At 55.6% G+C, this 18,559-nt stretch overlaps 9 protein-coding genes across 9 annotated transcripts; 5 read left to right on the top strand and 4 right to left on the bottom strand.

The window, feature by feature from the left end:
* Positions 1 to 580: 580 nt before the first annotated feature.
* On the top strand, positions 581 to 1,029 carry N657DRAFT_322380 (uncharacterized protein). The gene has a single exon (XM_062786807.1). It carries the CDS (start codon positions 755 to 757, stop codon positions 995 to 997), a length of 243 nt encoding a protein of 80 aa, XP_062642776.1. The 5' UTR covers positions 581 to 754; the 3' UTR covers positions 998 to 1,029.
* Positions 1,030 to 1,891: 862 nt separating this feature from the next.
* Positions 1,892 to 2,143, bottom strand: N657DRAFT_544690 (uncharacterized protein; the record flags this gene model as incomplete). Its single annotated transcript, XM_062787846.1, has 1 exon — positions 1,892 to 2,143. A coding segment is annotated over one exon (252 nt), but the record flags the coding sequence as incomplete, so codon positions are not given.
* Positions 2,144 to 4,125: 1,982 nt separating this feature from the next.
* Positions 4,126 to 6,140, top strand: N657DRAFT_650692 (uncharacterized protein). The gene is made up of 4 exons (XM_062793998.1): positions 4,126 to 4,677; positions 4,739 to 5,206; positions 5,271 to 5,792; positions 5,860 to 6,140. Exons 1-4 carry the CDS (start codon positions 4,292 to 4,294, stop codon positions 5,990 to 5,992), a joined length of 1,509 nt encoding a protein of 502 aa, XP_062642778.1. The 5' UTR covers positions 4,126 to 4,291; the 3' UTR covers positions 5,993 to 6,140.
* Positions 6,141 to 6,645: 505 nt separating this feature from the next.
* N657DRAFT_545248 (uncharacterized protein) lies at positions 6,646 to 6,858 on the top strand (the record flags this gene model as incomplete). The annotated part of the gene is made up of 1 exon (XM_062787850.1): positions 6,646 to 6,858. A coding segment is annotated over one exon (213 nt), but the record flags the coding sequence as incomplete, so codon positions are not given.
* Positions 6,859 to 7,971: 1,113 nt separating this feature from the next.
* On the bottom strand, positions 7,972 to 8,388 carry N657DRAFT_684794 (uncharacterized protein; the record flags this gene model as incomplete). Its single annotated transcript, XM_062796717.1, has 1 exon — positions 7,972 to 8,388. The coding sequence occupies one exon, from the start codon at positions 8,386 to 8,388 to the stop codon at positions 7,972 to 7,974; it is 417 nt and encodes a 138-aa protein (XP_062642780.1).
* A 455-nt stretch (positions 8,389 to 8,843) lies between these two features.
* Positions 8,844 to 9,223, bottom strand: N657DRAFT_711146 (uncharacterized protein; the record flags this gene model as incomplete). The annotated part of the gene is made up of 1 exon (XM_062797435.1): positions 8,844 to 9,223. A coding segment is annotated over one exon (380 nt), but the record flags the coding sequence as incomplete, so codon positions are not given.
* Positions 9,224 to 10,489: 1,266 nt separating this feature from the next.
* On the bottom strand, positions 10,490 to 12,128 carry N657DRAFT_694042 (uncharacterized protein; the record flags this gene model as incomplete). Its single annotated transcript, XM_062797260.1, has 4 exons — positions 10,490 to 11,086; positions 11,166 to 11,415; positions 11,486 to 11,786; positions 12,006 to 12,128. 4 exons carry the CDS (start codon positions 12,126 to 12,128, stop codon positions 10,747 to 10,749), a joined length of 1,014 nt encoding a protein of 337 aa, XP_062642782.1. The 3' UTR covers positions 10,490 to 10,746.
* A 1,724-nt stretch (positions 12,129 to 13,852) lies between these two features.
* N657DRAFT_582569 (lytic polysaccharide monooxygenase) lies at positions 13,853 to 14,647 on the top strand (the record flags this gene model as incomplete). The annotated part of the gene is made up of 1 exon (XM_062789622.1): positions 13,853 to 14,647. One exon carries the CDS (start codon positions 13,853 to 13,855, stop codon positions 14,645 to 14,647), a length of 795 nt encoding a protein of 264 aa, XP_062642783.1.
* A 972-nt stretch (positions 14,648 to 15,619) lies between these two features.
* Positions 15,620 to 17,333, top strand: N657DRAFT_650694 (uncharacterized protein). Its single transcript, XM_062793999.1, has one exon. The coding sequence runs from the start codon at positions 15,952 to 15,954 to the stop codon at positions 16,993 to 16,995; it is 1,044 nt and encodes a 347-aa protein (XP_062642784.1). The 5' UTR covers positions 15,620 to 15,951; the 3' UTR covers positions 16,996 to 17,333.
* The last annotated feature ends 1,226 nt before the right edge of the window (positions 17,334 to 18,559 follow it).

Raw genomic sequence — 18,559 nt, forward strand, 5'->3', positions numbered from 1 at the left:
CGCCGACAACAGCCTCGACCGCAAAAGCTCGCAAGGCTACACCATGAAGTTGTTTGGCGGTCTCATCGGCTGGCGCGCAAGCAAACAAGACACGGTCACCACATCAACGACGGAAGCTGAGCTCTTGGCGCTCAGTCAGGCTGCCAAGGAAGGCATGTACATGAGCCGACTGCTCACAGATTTGAAGGTCTCTCTTGACGAAGACGCTGTCACCCTGGAGTGTGACAACACCCAAACCATCCGACTGGTTACCTCTGAGCTTCCAACGCTCCAAACAAGGTTACGGCACGTCAACATCCACGACCACTGGCTCCGACAGGAGGTGCAGAGAGGTACCATCAAGGTCCTGTATAAACGAAGTGTCGACATGATTGCCGACGGCTTGACCAAGGTCCTAACGAACTAAGCCTTTGAGCGGTTCGTAGCCCAATCGGGGCTGGTGGATGTGACGGACCAGTTGGATGAACGAAGAAAGGCTGAACGTGAAGCTGAGGAAGGGAACGACAAGGGAACGGCCTGACGCACTGAAGGACTGGCTGTTCGTCACACTCAACACCAGTTCGGACTGGCAGTTGCCACCGTACTCCGGCAGCAACTGGGGGGGGTGTGTTGAACTGAACTGGCTCCTTGGCACCTGGATTCAGGGGCTGGGCACTGTTGCCCAATGCAGTAAGCGTGGAAGACTCGTCACCCACCAAAAGCAGGGTCTGGCGAGGGTCCCGAAGCCCTCGGTTCTTTCAAGCAACACACACACATGACGCATGGTTCAGACAGTCAATTCAAGCTTCATCTTGTGCCTCAATTGATGCTGTGTCACCTGGTTGGTCTATGCCTATTCGAGCCTGTAACTGTTGCTGTCCAACAAATTCCAAGTGTAAAAAGTTCCCGAATAAAACTCCGTTTGGCGGATGCTTTGCCTTTGCTCTCCAATGTCACTCTGCTATTGACAGTTCCTCACCTATTGCTAGTACACCAAAATGAAGCCTTTGATCACTAAGACTGCGTGAGCACTTTAGCCAACCCTATTCGGAAACTGACACCGGCTAGGCCCACCTGAAATGAATGGTGGATGCGTATAACTTTAGCGAATGGGCTGGGGACGATAACAGCATCGGGGCGAACATCGAAAACATCAATCCAAAAGACCACTACGAAGCGTTCCTGGATATTCTAGGCGCAGTCCAGGGTAGCGAGATCAGTGATATGGTAGCGACTTCGGCCCCAAGGCGCTTGGACGAAGAGGCAAGGACAGTTGATCTAAGCCAGGACGACAGCACTACCGCCCAACGCGGTCGCCACTTCTACACCACGCTCCAGAATCTCCAGAATTCGCCTTTACGCGGCATGACTCCCCAGCCGCGTAGAGGTTGACGCGGTATTGAAGGTCCGAAAGAATGAGGACAGCACCGTGACGGCGAATATCCAGGGCAGACAGATCAATCCGTCTTCTGCACACGCTAACGGGCCTTGCGGAAGCCAACGGCGGCCCACCCACAGAGGAAAAAGGGTCAGCGGACGGAGTCGCCCCGGGCAAAGAGATGCGGCTCGAACTCGGCCGGTACACGACGTATGTCGATGTCGCCTTGGGTCTCTGCACGCGGCTGTAGTAAGAAGACGGGAGGCTACACTTCCGAAGTTCCAATTACATCGGTGGCGAGGGCGGCACGGGCAAATCTCGCGTCATTCACGCCGTTAAGGACATATTCCGGCTAAAAGATGGCCTCCATACGCTGCTCCTAACGGGTGCCAGCGGAATCGCGGCCACGGTCATTGACGGAGTGAGGCTCCACTCGGCGACGCACATTGGATTCGAGGGCAAGAGCGGGGTGGTAAGGAACATATCGGAAGGGGAAAAGCTACGTTGGAAAAACGTGATTATATTACTCGTCGACGAGATCAGCCAGGTGGGCGGTCTCACGCTCGCGGCCGTGGACAGCCGCTTGCGGCAGTGTAGGGACGACCGGCATCGACCTTTTAGCGGGATTCCAATCGTCATGCTATATGGCGACTTCTTCCAGTTCAACCCCGTGTGACACACCAGCCTGCTCTTGCCAGAGCCCAGGGATGGAGGCGGACAGAGACCGGAGAGCTCGGCAAAGCACCTAGGAGCATATGGGCTGTTTCTCCAGTTCACGGCCGTCGTCATCCTCCGCGAACAGGTCCCGCGGCCGGTTGTCCAAGGCTGCGGGGCTTCTTCCGGCGGCTGCGCAAAGGCGAGTAGACCGAGCAGGACTTCTAGGGGCTGTATCGCCGCATCTATACGCCGTCGTCCAAGGCCTCTCTCGTAGATGGCCTGAGAGCCATCACGTCCCTGAATCAAGACCGGTGGGACCTGAACATAGCCGCCGTCGTGCCGTGGGCTCGTGCCCACGGCAAGCACATCCCCATCTTTGTCACCGAACACGATACCGAGTCGGGGAGGCGGCTGCGCGTCGAAGAGCTGTGCCACGTCGTCTGCTATGGAGACGACTCGCAGCTGTCGACCCCCGGCTTGTTCTTCTATGCGTAAGGGATGCCGGTGGTGGTGGCTCGAAACCAGTTTGTCGGCTTGAAGGTGGTCAACGGGCGCCTTTTAGGGCTGCAGATATCTTGCAGAATCTTTCCGCTGGCACCATTGCCCTCGCTAGCGACGTGACTCTCTATCTCGGCCCCCCCGTGGCAGTCCTCCTCGAGTCGGATAATAGCACGAGTTTCGCGCCCCCGGCTCACTAACGGCACGATCCTGATCAACAGCAAGACGGTCGCCGTACCGAATAACATGCGGGGCAAGGAAGCCAGATCGAGGGGTAAGCCAGGGTTCCGGTAGGTCACCCACAGAACGGGACCTCTTTGTACGCCGGCCTTTGCCATGACGGATCAGAAGAGCCAAGGCAAGCAGTTTTCGAGCGTCCTTGTCGACTCAAAGGCGTCCACTCGAGCGGCATGGCGACACGGCCCAGCTTTATGAGCTTATACGTGCAGCTGTCGAGGGCGGAGAGGCGAGACGGACTGTACCTCTTTCGGAACCGGCGTGCGGCGACTCTATCGAGTTGAAAAACGTGCTCGGCAGACATGACAGCCGCCATCGCCAAGCTAGACGGACGGGGCGAGGAGACCAGGCGGCGGTTCGAACGAGATCACAGGCACGAGTCGTGGTTCCGGAATGGGACGCCATGGTCGAAGCAGCCCAGGTCAATGCAGCCGCCGACGAGGAAGAGGACGCGTCGCTCTGGTGTGACATCAAGATTTCCGAGACAGCATCGTAATATGGATAATGAAGCACGGGATCCTCTGTTCTGGTGCAATAAATATGACGTTGAATAGCGCGCGTCCTGGAGACTCTGATGACGTCAGTGAGGCTATTCCCGCGGTCGCCTTAATCCCCGCATGTAACGAACGGAAAACCAACTGCGGAAAAAGAACATAAAGACAAGCGAAACAACGCAGTGATATTTGTCTAAAGTAGACACCGTTTACTATTAGAAGAAACGAGAGCTGGTGCGTGCTTGGGTAGGGCGGCCGGGAAAAGCTCGGAAAAGGAACAAACATAGTTCCTCCAAGCACCTTCAAAAGATTCGCAATGTACGGATTATTGCTGCAGGGTGGTGGGGGGAGCTTTGCCGTATAAAGTATTGGGGTGTGCTAGATATAGTCACTATGGCGGTACGACCTTCGCTAGATTATCCTTGGGATATGCATGGCCTTGGGAGCTTGGGCAGGTAGGAAGAGGAATGAGTGGAAAGAACTTGATGAGGTGATGGGTCGAGGGACACTTCTGTGGTCTGATGCACATTGAGCTGTCTTGGACATGTATCAATAATCGGACTTCCTTTGGCAGGTGAATGGGCAGAAGGTGACTGCCATGCAGGTACGTTCCTTTGTTCTCAACTCCTGTTACTGCCCCTGCAATGATATGTTACCATTTCAAGATGTTGCGGGCCGTGCCGGGTTGGCAATTCGGGGACTGTTCTCGACCACAGACTTGGAGGCAGATGAGCGGGTAATCCACATCCTTCCAGTGCAAGACACACGTGCAACCCTACTTCCCGCTTGAGCTGCCAGTTCCAGACTCGAGAACTGCGGGCCCTTCTTCGACGCCGCGGGCATGCAGCGGCAAAATCATTACAGCCGAAATGAGTGCAACAACGAAGAATATTTCGCCCCCAACCTGGATCCTTCGGACTGCGAGGTTACGGACAAGCAGTGTTGCGACTCAGAGCATATAAAGGTTCCGAATGGTCTTTCTCTGGAGGACGGTTCCCCCGTCTATGGTCAGGCACAGAAGCAGCACGGAGAAGAGAACTGATCGGCGATGGCTCCAACTCTATCCGTTGTGATCCTGACTGCTGTTTTCGCCCCAGCAATCGGCAATGTCCTTGCTCGGGCGCAACTAGCCCAAGGGTGCACCGCCAACTCATTCACAGCACCGAGCTGGCTTGTTGAAAACTTTGTATCTCAGGCGTCGGGGAGCAGTGTGGTTGCCTCGTTCCATGCGCTCAACCGAGCCACCAACACGTCGCTGGAACTGAGATGCCAAACTTCCCTGGCTAACGCGACAGCAGGATGGCAAAGCTGCTCTTCCGGTAACGGCACCGGTTCGGGTGTAACCTTGATGGCTTCTTTCCAAACCGACCAGTCGACAGCTTGGTTCGTGTTCAACGAGACTTGGAGCTGCAGCGATTTTACTCCAGCCAACCCGTAAGGTCCCCGTCTCTTCGTTGCCCGACCTAGACTGACGTGGCACGTCTTCATGCTATAGCATTACGTTCACCGCGGTTGGCAACTCCTCCGTACCCCTGAGCTGCACGACTCAAAGCCAGACAACGACCTGCAGATCCAGCAAACCCTTGCTCATCAAAGCCGGCCTGCTCTCGCCCGTCAAGATCACCCCGGCGTACGTTAGTGGACCGCCCGGGCACGACACTGAGCGCTGCACGGCCCGGTCGGGAACACCGGCATGGGAGGTGGTAGCCGCCCAGGTCAACTTTGCGTCCACCTCCGGTGCCTGGGTCATCATTAGAAACGACGTTCTGGACTACACTGCCACGTGCTACGGACCACTCACTGGCGACGAGGGGCCCCAGCCATTGACTTGCCAGGGCCAGGCCCCCATCTATGGCCGCCCACCTAAATACCAGATCAACACCGCGGCCACGTTTCAGGTCAGAAGTTTCGCGCTCACCGTCAACCAGACCTGGTTCTGTGACGACCAGGACCCGGCACAGCCGTATGTCACTCCTTGTCCCAGTTCCTCCCCACCGCTATTTTATTTAACTCCCTCAATCTGCCAGCATCTCCATCACCGCCTCCGGTCGGACTATTCTCGACCTCGCATGCAGCCACTTCAGCTTCCCCGATATCGTGACCTTCTGCACCGGCGGTACAGACGGCACCTTCCCGGGCAGTATCACGTCGCAAGCTCTGCTGCAGCCCTATTCGCTGAACGACCCGCTCCCGACGGCCGACAGCTGCACTATCTCGTCCGTCCTATCGCCGGCCTGGTGGCTCAACAACTTCGAGACTGAGACCACGACCGGCAACAGCGACGTCGTCACAGCCCTCTTCGACATGGAGCTCCAGACCGGCCGCTCGCAGGTGCAGCCGACGGGGAGCGGTGCCACCCTCATTGCTGACGGGGTACGCGTCTCGACAAACTCGTCGTCTTCGGAGCTGCCGTGGAATAAGTGCGAGCTCTACGCGGTGAGCGATACGGCGCTGGCTCCGACGGGGTGTGAGATAAAGTATGACATGGCGAGTCGGTTCTTGGGTTTGAAAGTTGATTGGCGGTGCGCGGATTTGGACCCAGGGAGCCCGTAAGCATTGACCCTTGCTGTTGGGATCAGTTGAGAGGTCCGGGGTGTTGCTGACTCGTCTTGCCAGGATAACCTTCAACGGAGAGGTGCGGACCCAGGTGCCGGACTACACCTGTGTTACTTCGGGCACGAACATACGGTGTGCTTCGCCTGATCCGAAGCCGTGGAGAGCCAATGTCACGTCGGTGACGTGGCGGTAGCGGGTATTGGTACTGGCTACAGGAGAAAGAAGACGGCGTTTGAGGGAAGCAGTATCAGTTGACACCAAGGGGCAATGTCAACTGGGGCTGGTTGTTCACACGAACATACAGTTGATACGCAGGAATCGAACTTAGAAAGTAATCTTTATTTGCGTACTACCGTAAACAACTTTCCTACCTAGGATGTCCTTTCCATCAACAACAACAAGAACAAGAAGAACCATAGTGACAACGCCATAACGAATATCACCAGCTTCGTTAGCCATTGCGCTCCTCCCGACAGGTTATGAGCCCTCGGCGCTCCCAGAGCTAGCTGAGGAATAACTGATCACTACTTTGACGACTTTCCCATCACCGATTGGACGAGCAGAAGCGTCATCAACTCAATCTCGACAACCCTACCCCTACGTGGTCGTGATCAGAATGACCAACACTCCGGCACCGCTGGTGCTACGGACAACCCTATGATGGTCATTTTCCAGCAAATCCTCCAGAACCAGTCGAAGGTCATGGAGGGATTGGAAAACCAGGCGCAGTTGCAAACCCAGTAGATTGCCGCTCATGTTGGCAGGCGTCAGGTACCACTAATCGATCCCCTCAAACGTCACGAAAAATTTCCTGCATGGCGGAGCAAGCTTCTTCACATTCTTAAACGCTACGACCTGAATAAGTACATCCTCGCCGACGTTCCTCAACCGGAAGACCCCACGGAGTTGAAGGAATGGCTCGACGACCGCGGCGACGCCGACGATTACCTCCAGGCGGTTGTTGGCGGCCTCAAGGTCTGGCGCTACGTCCAGGGCATGGGTTGGAAGGATAGGGATCTCAACCAGAAGAAAACCATTGACAAGCTCACCCAATATTTGAGGGCGGCTCGGCTGATGGCTTGGCCAACCAGCACAAGGAAATCGCCACGATTCGCTGTGAGGCCTTTGCATTGATGGAGGTTTTCCAGTCATGTGTCAACTACCTGAAGAGCCGAATTCAAAAATAAGGATCAGCTTTCCAGATTGCTGATGAGGGCTTTGGATGGATGACACTGCTGGGCATCGCCCACTGTTATTGTTGCTCACATCGGCTCACATCTTTCCACATCGCCAAAAGCAGGGTTTTCATCCACTTCGTTTCTGTATCATGCATCAACAATGCAAGCAAGTTCGTCTTCATGATCACCACTTCCGCTTGTTCCTCCCACAGGTCATGAGCCCTTAATCCCCGCCGCTACTTACGCGACGAACGCCATAAGAAGGCTACAAGCGCCTCTATAGGGTGCACTATATCGCACGCGTCTGTAGGCTACGGAATTCCAGGCCGTCATGTTGGACTGAATCGAAGAGTACCCGTATCTCAAACAATCATGATCAATCTTTCCTCGCAGCCCCGGAATAGTGGGAGCTCCCACTCGGTTGGCTCACTAGGTGAGGATAGTAGGGGCTCGCGCTCGGGCTTGCTGGACGCATCGCCGCATTTCTGAACTGCAGTGCAGAAGGCCATTCCAACCCTCGTGTAGACACCACCCTCCCCAGGTTGCCTCTGGAGGACCAAAAAGCACGATACTGGGGGTATCTTTTGTGATGGGCTGAGCCCATGATGGCCTCGGCAACCCTCGGCCGTGGTATCATGATAACGTCATCCTGAAGCAGGCAGTGTCTGTGTGTTCCGGAGCATATAAGAGCTGCCCTCTCTTCCTGTCATATAGTTCTCTCTTTTCTTTTTCTTTCTCCATTCGAGGCAAACTCGTAGAGTCGTCACCAGCTAGTTGCAATATACTCCTGGGACCGTTACATCTTTTGTCCTATCCTCGGACTCTTAGTCAGATGTGTTAACTTCTTCCCTCTCCGTTGCGGTTCCATGTAGTTAGTTGAATATAAGCGTATTCCACGTCTCGATCTTCGGAAGGTCTTTTCAAGAGGTCAGTGACGAGCTTTGTGAGCGACCGGATAAACTTGGTCAGGAGTCGGACAAGAGTAGTGCCCGGTTTACCTGTACATGATCTCAAGATCATGACTGACCGTGAACCCATTCGCGAGCCGTCCAGTGTGGTTCATCTCACCCTCCGGCTGGCACCAGATCTCGCAGACTTCGGCATTACTGACAATGTGCATCATGCAGCTATCGTTGCTTGGCGCACCGTTCAAGGGGCCGGCTATCTGGCCATCAATTGATGCCCACGACCACGTTGGCGCTCTGTACTTGGCCGGTCTGGTGCCGCCATGCGGCATCCGCCACGTAAGATCGAGGACTAGACGGCTCTCCCACAATCCTGCGTGATATCTGTCCCCTTCTCCGTCCGTGACAGCGTTGGTGGCGTCACGCGTCAGGGTGGCGAGGCCGGATATGGCCGCGAGCTTGTCCTCGGCCTTCGTGAGTTGTCTCAAGGAGTACTCTTTGACCATTGTCTGTCAGTCTCTCAAGATGCTGATATGGTTCACGTAATGTTCTTGCCCGTTTGCCCAACGACTCTGGTTGCTCAGACCTAAGGCGTATTTGATACCATGTGATGGTGGCCCGCTGAGAAACTTGAAGTCCCATTCGTGTCCGCACTCGCAAATAGTGCGGGCAAGTCATTCCCAAACCATCTCATTGCCCGTGAACATGAGCTTTCGGTTGGGCAAGAGGTCTTCCTGCATGGTCCAGCTATCCAGGGGAAAGTTGGGTCGATCGAAATTAGGCCCGCCCTTCCGAATGAACAGTCTGCTGCTCTCGACGTGTTGAAGAAACTCCCATGTCATTGGCCATCCCTTTTTCAACACACGTCCCAAACTTGCTGGAACTTGTGTCTTCAAAGGCCACTGCCAGCTGCCGCGCACGAGGGCGCGGCTTTGGCGTAGATAGTTAGGTGCGACCTGGCGTATATCTCGCCCATGGCGGATGACTGCTGTGCCCAGTCCTCGGAGATGTTATGTACAATACGAGCGAATCTACCCAGAGATGCGGGATTCCAAGGTTTCTGCAGACGAATACCGCGTCCGAGACTGACTTCGGCAGCGCTGCTTCGTCAATCTGTTTCATGTGCGTCGAGAAATTCTCGACGGTGGTCGTTAGCACACCGTCAAGGTCGGTGCCCCAACAATAACTTAGGCAAGCATTGACTGCCGGGTCCTTAGGCTCGACAAGGCGGAGTTCGTTCTGATCCTCGTGGGGCAGTCCAACGTACATCAGCCTTTTTGGCTTGAACTGCGAATCCGGAATTATGCAGCAATCGTCCGTCTCCAGGCAGTGAGAGAGCCATTTTTATATGCGGTCAAATGCCACACCCGAAGGCGTAGCTTCCACAATTCGGAGGCTCGATTTCAGCAGGTCAGCCTCGTAATAAGAGGTGCTACCGCGATAACCGGGATGACAAAGGAGTTCGTCTGATCGTGTAGGAAGGGAACATTGTCAACACCTTCTCAAACTTAGCATAATACCGCAGCACGACAGCGACTAACCTGCTGTTTGATGAAGCAACTGAAAAGACACATTGTGTCCCAAAGATTGCAATCTATCTTCCGATGGGCCCAGATAGACAGCGAAAGGCTCACTGCTCATTTCGGAATGTATAGAGGTCCTTTCCCACGCCACCGCCATCACCACCAGCGGCACATTCGTGGCTGTTGGCTTTCCAACACTCCTCCGGGACGGTCGGAATGCCGTAGAAGTCGTAGTAGAGGTATATTTCCTTATCGTCAACGGCCTGCGATGTCCAGCCTGGGCAGAACTCATCGATGGCCTCCAGAAGTATTGTGCATGCTGCGCAGCCTTACCACTGGAATCTCGAAAGGCAGAGAGCGGGGAATATTGCCCGCCACTGAGCTCTTCTCCCCAGACTCCATCTGAGCAGATGGCGGACGCGGAAAAACCCCATAATAGAGCTGGTACGGCCTGAAATTCGTCCATTTCGACAGAGAACTAGGACAAAAAGACCGTGAAATACTGTGCTCACCCTTTTCAGAGAAGTGCTACGCCGCTTGCGATATGTGTTGGTCGAGAAGAGATGCTACATCCCGCTGTGTTGAAAGACCGAGATCGGGCGAACACATGCATATGCACTCTACATGTACAACCTGAAGCTCGCTCCGCACCTGCCAACTACGGAGGCTCGAGCCGCATATCAGGAGAGGTCCAGAGACAAGTGTTCCGTGCCGTGCCATAGCAGCGTGATCATGGTCTGAGGTGATCATGGTCTGAGGCTGCCGTCAGGGCAGTGGTGTTGAACACCAAGACCTCAACCGATAGTGATATCCGACGAAGTAATCTCACCTAGGTACCCATATACAACGTTTCTGCGTGCGATTAAGCGACGTTACTGGCTAAGTCTAGTAGTATTGAAGCATTCACCTAGATATGGCTTTACCACGGTCTTCAGCACTCCCGTCAGACAAGGTAGAACCCGGTCATCTGCCGCACACCCACAACCTCACCACCCATAACTTCGTCACAGTACGCTTCTCCCACAAATCGAAACAACCTCGTCCCCTTCACTCCCTCCCCTTCTCCCAACCCATCCTCCATTGGCCTCAAAACAACCGGAATCCTTCCACCATAAAACACAATCACCACATCCCCCTCCTTCACGCCCGCCGGTCCCATACACAACTACCCCTCGGCCGCACAAAACGGTTTCTTCCCCGTCATGTACTTCATACTCTCCCTATACTCATCCCCAACTCACGGCGCTGCCTCTTCACCTCCCAATCTCACTCCTCAAACGGCCCATTCCGCTCCGCGACGTCAGTCAACTTCTCGCACTCATCAAAAAAAGCGCACATTCTTCACGCACTGCGCCCAATGTCACGCCACCTCCGTTTCCGATTCTGTTTCCGAACCAACACCACCACCCGGCCCGGCCCCGGCGGCGGTGCTGCTGCTACACTGTGACGGCGCATGCGCCCGCCGCCGCTCGTCCAGAAAAGATCGCCGATGGGCACGCGCCAGCGGGCTTCGCGCCGTCGGGGCCTGGGGGGGTAGAATTGTGGGCGTTTCGAAGGGTGGGTACTAGTAATAGCGAGGCTGTGGTCGAAGAGCGCGTCGACCTGGGCGAAGAAGCGCAGGTAGCGCGCCGCGACCCAGGACGTGTCGTCCCAGGCGTCGCCGGTGGCGATGATGGAGATGCTGTCGACTATGTACCCCGTCAAGCCGAGGGCAGAGTGCGGCGTTGAAGGGGCCGTGGTGGTTGTGGGGAAGGGCTGACGCTGGCTTCCGAGCCGCAGGCGATGAAGAGGTGGGTGTCGACGGCTTCGTGGATGGTATAAAAGGACGGGCGGAGGTTGCCGCGCCAGTCGGGGACCCAGCAGGGGAGGTCATCGGCGAGGTCTGGGGCCTTGGGGACTGAGAATAGCAGAGGATGTTGATGCGGCCGGTGGAGGGGTTGGTGATCATGGCGCGGGCCGCGCGGGTGAGCATGCGGACTTCCGAGTGAGCTTCGCCTACGTTGGTGTAGTCTGGGCGATAGCGAGTGAGCGGGTGTCAACTGCCAGGCCTAAAAGCGAGAAGACGCGGTAGCGGTGGAACTTGGCGTTGGTATTGCGGCCGACGTAGCGTTTGCGTAGGAGGGCGTGGAGTTGGTCTCCCATGGCGCGCCTTCCTCACTGCGGTCAAGCTTCCGGCGGCGCTGGCGACAGCTGAAGAGACGCGCCGTGGGTTCCTCGGCAACCTCGTTCAGGAGCTTGAAAGGCACCCCGGCGCGGGCATAAACGGTCTCCATCAGACGGGCGACTGAGAACTGCAGAACCTGGACGGCCAGCATCACAAGCACGACCTGGACGCTCTTGGTGCCACAGATGAAGACGGTGTTGGCGCAGAAACAAAACTCCTGAACCGTCCAGGCTCGTCCGAACCACGACCGCAAACCAGTGTCGGAGGGTCTGGCGAATAATGAGCTGTGCAAGCTTCTCTACCCCTAACCTCACCAAGTTCTGGAACTGCGCAGTCTTTGGGACGTCAGGGTCGATGTTGCTCAGGATACGGCTCAGAAGCCGCCACCTTTGGTGTAGTAGCTTTCCATGCCGAAATTCCGGGCCTCCTGGCCTACCGTCTGCCACGCTTCCATCAAAGCGTCTGAGCCGTGCTCTTCCGGTCTCACCAACACGAGCACCAGCTCGGCCGGGCCCAACCACACAAGTATCTGCGCAGCCTTGGTGTAGTTGGGTCCCATGAGTCGCACCTGTTCTCTCTTTTCATCATCATCTGGATGGTTAATGCAGATTTGGTCGATTCACGGGCAGATAGAGATGCGAGCATCGCGGAGGTGAAGCAGGGCCGTGTGTAGCGATTCCGTGATGGCCAAGGCCCTGGGCTCACCGGCGCTGCCCTCCGCGGGGAGCACAGCGATAGAGCATGACATGGCGCCATTGCCCTATGAAAACGCCTTGTATTCGTGCGCTGGCTGCCCGATCCCGCTCACCAGGGTGCGGCAATTGAGCTGCGCCTCGCTGGCTGGCGGCAGGATGTCCTCCCAGAGGTACTGACGCCTATATGCGAGTGTGGAGAGGGGCGAGAGACTGTCGAACACCTTGTGATGTGGTGCTTGGCCCCACCGTTGACTCGAAGATGAGAGAGAGCCGAGGTAGAAGCTGGAGCTCGCGGCCTGATATCCCTTTCCTTCGAAGGTCGAAGGCCAAGAGGCCTCTCACTTTGTATTTGCAGGATTACACTTTGATCGTTTCCTTGATTGTCGATATGGGTTTTTCACCCGGCCAACAAGGGCGCGGTTCTCCTGTATAGTAAGTTGTTGAAGGTCCGGCACGCCCTAGGGCACAGCGGTGTAGGAATATTAATAATATATGTGAAGACTACCAGGCCCGATGAGCTCTGGTATACTGCACAACGCCGTAACTGCATCCGTTCCTCGTCTATATCTGAGCGACCAATCCGCGGTCTCTACGGCGAGCTTTGGGCCGTCTTAGTCTTCCAGTTTGAGTGTTGGTCAAGTCCGTCCAGACTGACATCGTACAAATCCTTTCGAGTCTCAAGGGGTCAAAGTCTTGCACAGTAGGTAGGGTAAGGTTCCTATTCTTCGCCGCCCACCCCAACCCTCTAGCCAAGGGTTCACGAGGCCTCCATTTCGGGGCAACCCATCCTTGGTGCCTTGGCATAGCAAGGTTGTTCAAGCTCAGGGTGATGTCCGTCGTAACCCTACGGATCTGTAGCTAGAACTGGATGTCAACACCGAGAGCCTCAGTTACTAAGCTCTCAACGAGCTGCAACCCGTCCTCTACAGAGCCTCAATCAATGTCCTACCGTGGACACGTGGCTGTTGGGCTTCCAACAAATCCCCTACCTCGACGATCTCCGTTTCAGGGTGTGGCCACCGATTCGTGGAGTTGTAAGCAAAGTTAAGACAGACGTCACTCTCTTGGTCCCCTTGGAGGGAAAGGGAAGGAGGGGAAGGTTGGGAGGCTCAGTGGAAAGTTCCCTGCGTCTAGACTCATACGGCGTGATGATTCGCGGAATTGGTATCTAGTCAATCTTCCTAAGGCTTAAGTTCCAGTTCTTTTCGAGGCGTGATACAAACTGGGTAACGAAATCGCCAAATGCTCTGCAGTGCAGTCCGCCATGCCGGAGCGCCGCGCCGACTCTACCTTGTACGTCGGCTCGGCACCCGGAAGCTTCCATTCCGAGCATCGCGGATCTCCAGGTTCCGAAAGAGTTGCTTCAGTGGTCAGACTGTGTCAAGGAACTTCTAATTTGTTATCCTTGGCTTGATTCAGTCTACTGAGAGGGAACAACAGTGTTGGTGTATAAAAGGATGATTGTCATATAGTTTCCAACGAAAAACCGTCAACCTGTGTCCAATTCTCCCTCTCCAAGCGCTACTGGGACTGGATTTCGTTCTTCCTGGTATCCACCTTCCAGCGCCATCTTTCCACTCTCGTCGCCATGCGCAAGAACGCATTTTCGCTTGTGGCGTTTGCTGCCCTTCTCTCGCCTGTCCTCGGACACTGGAACTTCGAGTCGCTCATCGTGAACGGGAAGGACACCCAGCCCTACGAGTACGTGCGACGGACGAAGAACAGCAACGGACCCGTCGAGGATGTCAACTCCCGGGACATGATCTGCAACAAGGGCGGAATCGACGACGACGTCATGAGCGCGACCAAGACCTACAAAGTCTCACCGGGAGACCAGGTCGGCTTCAGGGTCCGCGACATTTGGGGCCACCCCGGCATCCAACAGGTGTACATGAGCAAAGCGCCAGGAACGGCTCAGTCGTACAAAGGAGACGGGGACTGGTTCAAGGTGTACTCGCTCACGACGTCCAACCTGACCGCGGATCCGATCTGGTGGGCCCCGTTCGTCAACAACCAGGGCATTAAGGACTTCAGTTTCACGCTGCCCACAGACCTGCCGCCCGGCCAATATCTGATGCGTGCCGAGGGTCTCGCACTCCACAGCGCAGGCACGTACGGGGGGGCTCAATTCTACATCGGCTGCGCGCAGCTCGAGGTGACGGGGAGCGGCAAAGGCACGCCAGGGCCGCTCGTGAAGTTTCCCGGCGCGTACACCGGCTACGAACCGGGAATCCTGGTCGGTCTGTGGTGGCCGCCCCTGCGCAACTACACTGCCCCTGGGCCTGCCGTGTGGCCGAACAACTGCGAGGACCATTCTCCCAATACTCTCGGCAAACCGAGCGACGGAGATTGTACGCCACTGGCCGCTAACGCGAGAGGGTGACGGGCTAGCGGGTCTCCTGTTGATCTGGTTGCGCGCCGGTCTCCACACCGTCGCTCCTCTGGCCTGCAACGTCTTGGAGCATGGCTACCTATCCTCAATTCTTAACACCGGCTACTCGTCTCAGATTCAGGCTTGGAGGCCCGGAACGTGAAGAAAAACCACCTAGGTTGTCGATGAATGCTAAGTGGATTGTCATCAACCTTCGTACGACCGATCGGTGAATACCAGGCTACTGCCCATACTCCGGTTGCAACAGGCAATCAGGTTTCACTCTTAGCATTTCTGAGGGCATGGAGAGTTTCATACGCCAGGCAAGCCAACTTGTAATCAGGTCTTTTGCCCAATTTGCGGGAGAGCGGTTGCATCGAGAGTGAACGTGTGGGCGACGTTCGAGTTGAGCATTGGCACGGCAATCCTCAAAGCTGCCTACCTTATGTATAAGTACATTACACTTCCACTGGGTAGCGTGTTGTTCGATCAGAGTATTTCTTGACTTAGAACTACGGCCTAGGTTGAAGTTGTGTGGGAAAGCGTGAGGCCTCTCAGTCGGATTATCGCTCTTCGAGGTATGCTACCTATCTACCTCAACCAGATCCTGGTAGGTAACGCTGTTTGAGAGCAGTGCATGCTTTGGTTGATTCGTCCAGAGGGGAATTCACGGTTGCGTGGGAATTTGGATGTTTGCTCGCAGTGGCCACATGTGACGCTTCAAGCCCACCACCACGTCTTACATGCAGCCACATCCTGGCCCTGCGTGCATCTTCGTGGTTCTGCATCCATGGATCGATCACTCTAATTGCCATCCCTGCCTGTCATACTTTAGAGGTAGCTCGGGTTACAAAAACGAATCGAAAACGCCGCCGGGTTCTTGTGGCGCAGTCAGCCGAGTGGGAAGAGGAGCACCCTCGCCGCCTCCTGCATGTCAGACCAGGGTCCGTTCCTCTGCCTTGCAGCAACACTTCAGTTGTGGCAAGCAATCTGTCCCGATTAGCGACACTGCCTGCATAAACCATCGCATCGAGTCCCTGCAACATGTCTGGGATCCGATGGTCAGTACTCATGACATGGGGATTGAGGACACCAGACATGGGGGATCTGAGGACATATGAACGAATATAAAAGGGGGCACAAGCCCAGTCTTTGGTGCATCGAATTGTTCTCGACAGTCGGCTGCAGCCATAGACAGTCAAGAACAATCCACCTTCTTCATATTTTCAAGAACCTACAGAAGGAGGCTTCCCCTTCAAGGTCCCTTACCACTTACTATTTCCCACTCGCCAGTCGCAAGCCGCAATACCGGAACCATGTCCTCCCAGCGCACCGCCTCCTCCGTCCCTTTCACCATCGACAATGTCCTGCCGGGCATGCTCGCCTTCCCCGACTCGCCGGACATCTACCGCATCCGCCTTGAGCCCGAGCACGCCGGCGCAGGCGGGCCCACCATCAAGTACCTTACCGCCCCGAACACAAGCAAGACCCTCACCGGGCCCGACGCTCATCTCCGCCGCCTCGGCAACCTCGCCTTTGACCGCGTTCCTACCGGCGATTGGATTGTCGGCCGGCTCATCGCCGCCCCGAACGTGGGCAACGACGACGAACGCAAGCTCCAGCTTGCCTCTATCGAGCCGGGCGACGCCGCCACTGCGCTCATGAACTCTCTGGGCCTGTGTAATGCCGGGCCAGTCTGGTGCGGCATGACCGTCGACGAGCGCGACTGCCAGCCGGATACTACTGACCCCTCGTCGCGCTGGACCACCGTAACCGTGCCCGCCGCCGCCGACGGCAGCGAGGAGGTTATCAGCGTGCCCAAGCCCACGGCTTTGCAGTGTATGGATTACTTCTCGGCCTCGATCATCCGCAACCCCCTTTCGGGCATTAGCATCGTGAACGGCGGTGACGACGTAGTACAGAATGACGAGGCTGTCCTCGTGTCGGACTGGATGCCGGGCCACTGGCAGGGCATCGAGAACGACGTACGCACCTACGAAATCATCCAGTCGCGCGATTCCGGGCTGGCGCCGCGCTTCCTGGCGCACGTCACAGAGAACGGCTCGCGCGTCATCTGCTTTCTGCTCGAGCATATCCCTGACGCGCGCGAGGCTGGTCCAGCCGACGTGGTCCGGTGCAGGGCTGCCCTAGCGCGGCTGCATACTCTCGGGATTTCCAAGGGGGGCCGTCTAAGTCAGCATTCATTTCTCGTACGGAAAGACGAGGAGGTCCTGATCCAGGGACCGTTTGCTGGCGCGTCTGTGGATGGGGATAAGGCGTTAGTTATGAAGGGGGAGATGGAGAGCCTTGAGGAGGTTTCGCCCCAAGCCCATCTCTGTTTGAGCACCAGGCAGCGATGATGTGTAGGCTGGTGGATCCCCAGCGGAGGAAGAAGCTGGACGAGTTTGAAAAGGCGCACGGGTGTGTGGTGCCGTTTGTGCACTGGCAGGACTCTAGCGAGGGCGGTGGGCGTATCACTCTTACACTGGAGCAACATGGGGTGCTGGCTGAGGAGTATGAGCAGAATGGGTACCGCTGGACGAAGGAGTTTCAGGAGCAGGCCTTGAAGCGGTTTGGGCCCTCCGTTGAGGGACTCTGAGGATTCTGAGCCATCGGGCGAACCTTGTGAATCCTAATGGAAGAGGAGTCTTGTTTGGGAGATGGTTCATGATTTCTGCTTTATGATCCTATTGTCTATAGGTACTGCTAGTGCCTAAACAATAAATATTACTGTCGTCCATTCGTTTTATCGGCCGTCTTGAACATCGAAGGAGGCAATAGTTATATGCAATGGCTTCCCCTTAGACCACGCATGGAGCGGAGCTCCGGGCGGCTGCTTTATAGACACTCCATTGCGGCTATTCAGCAACGATGAAGCTCCTGTCTCTGCAGGTGCCATGATGCCGCCGTATAAGGCATCGAAATGTCTCCTTAGTTCGGTTCGCTGAATGGACATGATACCTAGCAGTTGATACAATATATTCTGCCATCGTTAGACATTTTCCTCCTTGCCGCTCCCTTTTTTGGAATTGGGAATCCATGCCATCGCTCCATCTTTAACCTTGCCTACACTGTAGCACTTACAGGTTCCTTAGCTACCTTACCGTTCGTTGTTATCAGACATCATGGCAATCACACTCCCGACCCTCAAACAGAGCCAATTTTTCGTCCTGCTCATCAGCATCGTAACAAAACTCACCCACGCCTACCTCCCCAACTCCCACCACAACAGTTGCCCCAAACAGCTGGCAACTGCCATGAAGATAGTTACGCTGACTGCTAGAGGATTACGTTATACCATCGTTAGTCGGGCGCTCCTAACTATGTCAGAGACACTACAGTCTCCCTTCAAAAACCCTTAGCAATGACTCATATCCTGGCACCCGCCTTCAAGCCTCCTACAAAGCGAACCATAACGCAGTTATTGGAAGACCAACAGCCACGATTCCACGGTGTTACATCGAGGAGAGGTCACGACAGTGAGTTGGGTGCTCCAGAGCACCAAGAAGTGAATTCTTTATTGAAGGTCCTTGATCCTCCCTCATCTCCAGTGGTGGGCATCGTCCTGATCCTGTTAAATAGTTTATTCCCAGCCCTTGTTGGTCCTCAACAGTAGAGCATCGGCAACCCAGCTTCCGAGTGTCAAGTTCCATTACTTCCAACAACAAGCGTTTCAGGGTACCGCGACTATCCAACAACAGTTAACGATGGGTTATCTCAGGCAGTTTGGTGGGTGATCCGCCGGATGACCCGCAAATGATGGACGCGCCTCTGAAATAACACATCATTAGCTCCCCAGCGAACCTAAACTCAGCATCGTCTGTAGAACCTGTTGGAAAGCCAACAGCCACGAGTGTACCGCACCGTAGTAATTATTATTCCTACACCGCTGTGCCCTAGGGCGTGCCGGACCTTCAACAACTT

The sequence above is a fragment of the Parathielavia appendiculata genome (assembly GCF_033297405.1).
Source record: "Parathielavia appendiculata strain CBS 731.68 unplaced genomic scaffold N657scaffold_33, whole genome shotgun sequence".
Classification (NCBI taxonomy): domain Eukaryota; kingdom Fungi; phylum Ascomycota; class Sordariomycetes; order Sordariales; family Chaetomiaceae; genus Parathielavia; species Parathielavia appendiculata.

Excerpts from the sequence above, each read along its gene's own strand:
- N657DRAFT_322380 (XM_062786807.1), top strand. The coding sequence starts at position 755 with ATGACGCATGGTTCAGACAGTCAATTCAAGCTTCATCTTGTGCCTCAA.
- N657DRAFT_650692 (XM_062793998.1), top strand. The coding sequence starts at position 4,292 with ATGGCTCCAACTCTATCCGTTGTGATCCTGACTGCTGTTTTCGCCCCA. Across the intron at positions 4,678-4,738 it reads GATTTTACTCCAGCCAACCC|CATTACGTTCACCGCGGTTG; the intron begins GTAAGGTCCCCG and ends TTCATGCTATAG. Across the intron at positions 5,207-5,270 it reads GACCAGGACCCGGCACAGCC|CATCTCCATCACCGCCTCCG; the intron begins GTATGTCACTCC and ends TCAATCTGCCAG.
- N657DRAFT_650694 (XM_062793999.1), top strand. The coding sequence starts at position 15,952 with ATGTCCTCCCAGCGCACCGCCTCCTCCGTCCCTTTCACCATCGACAAT.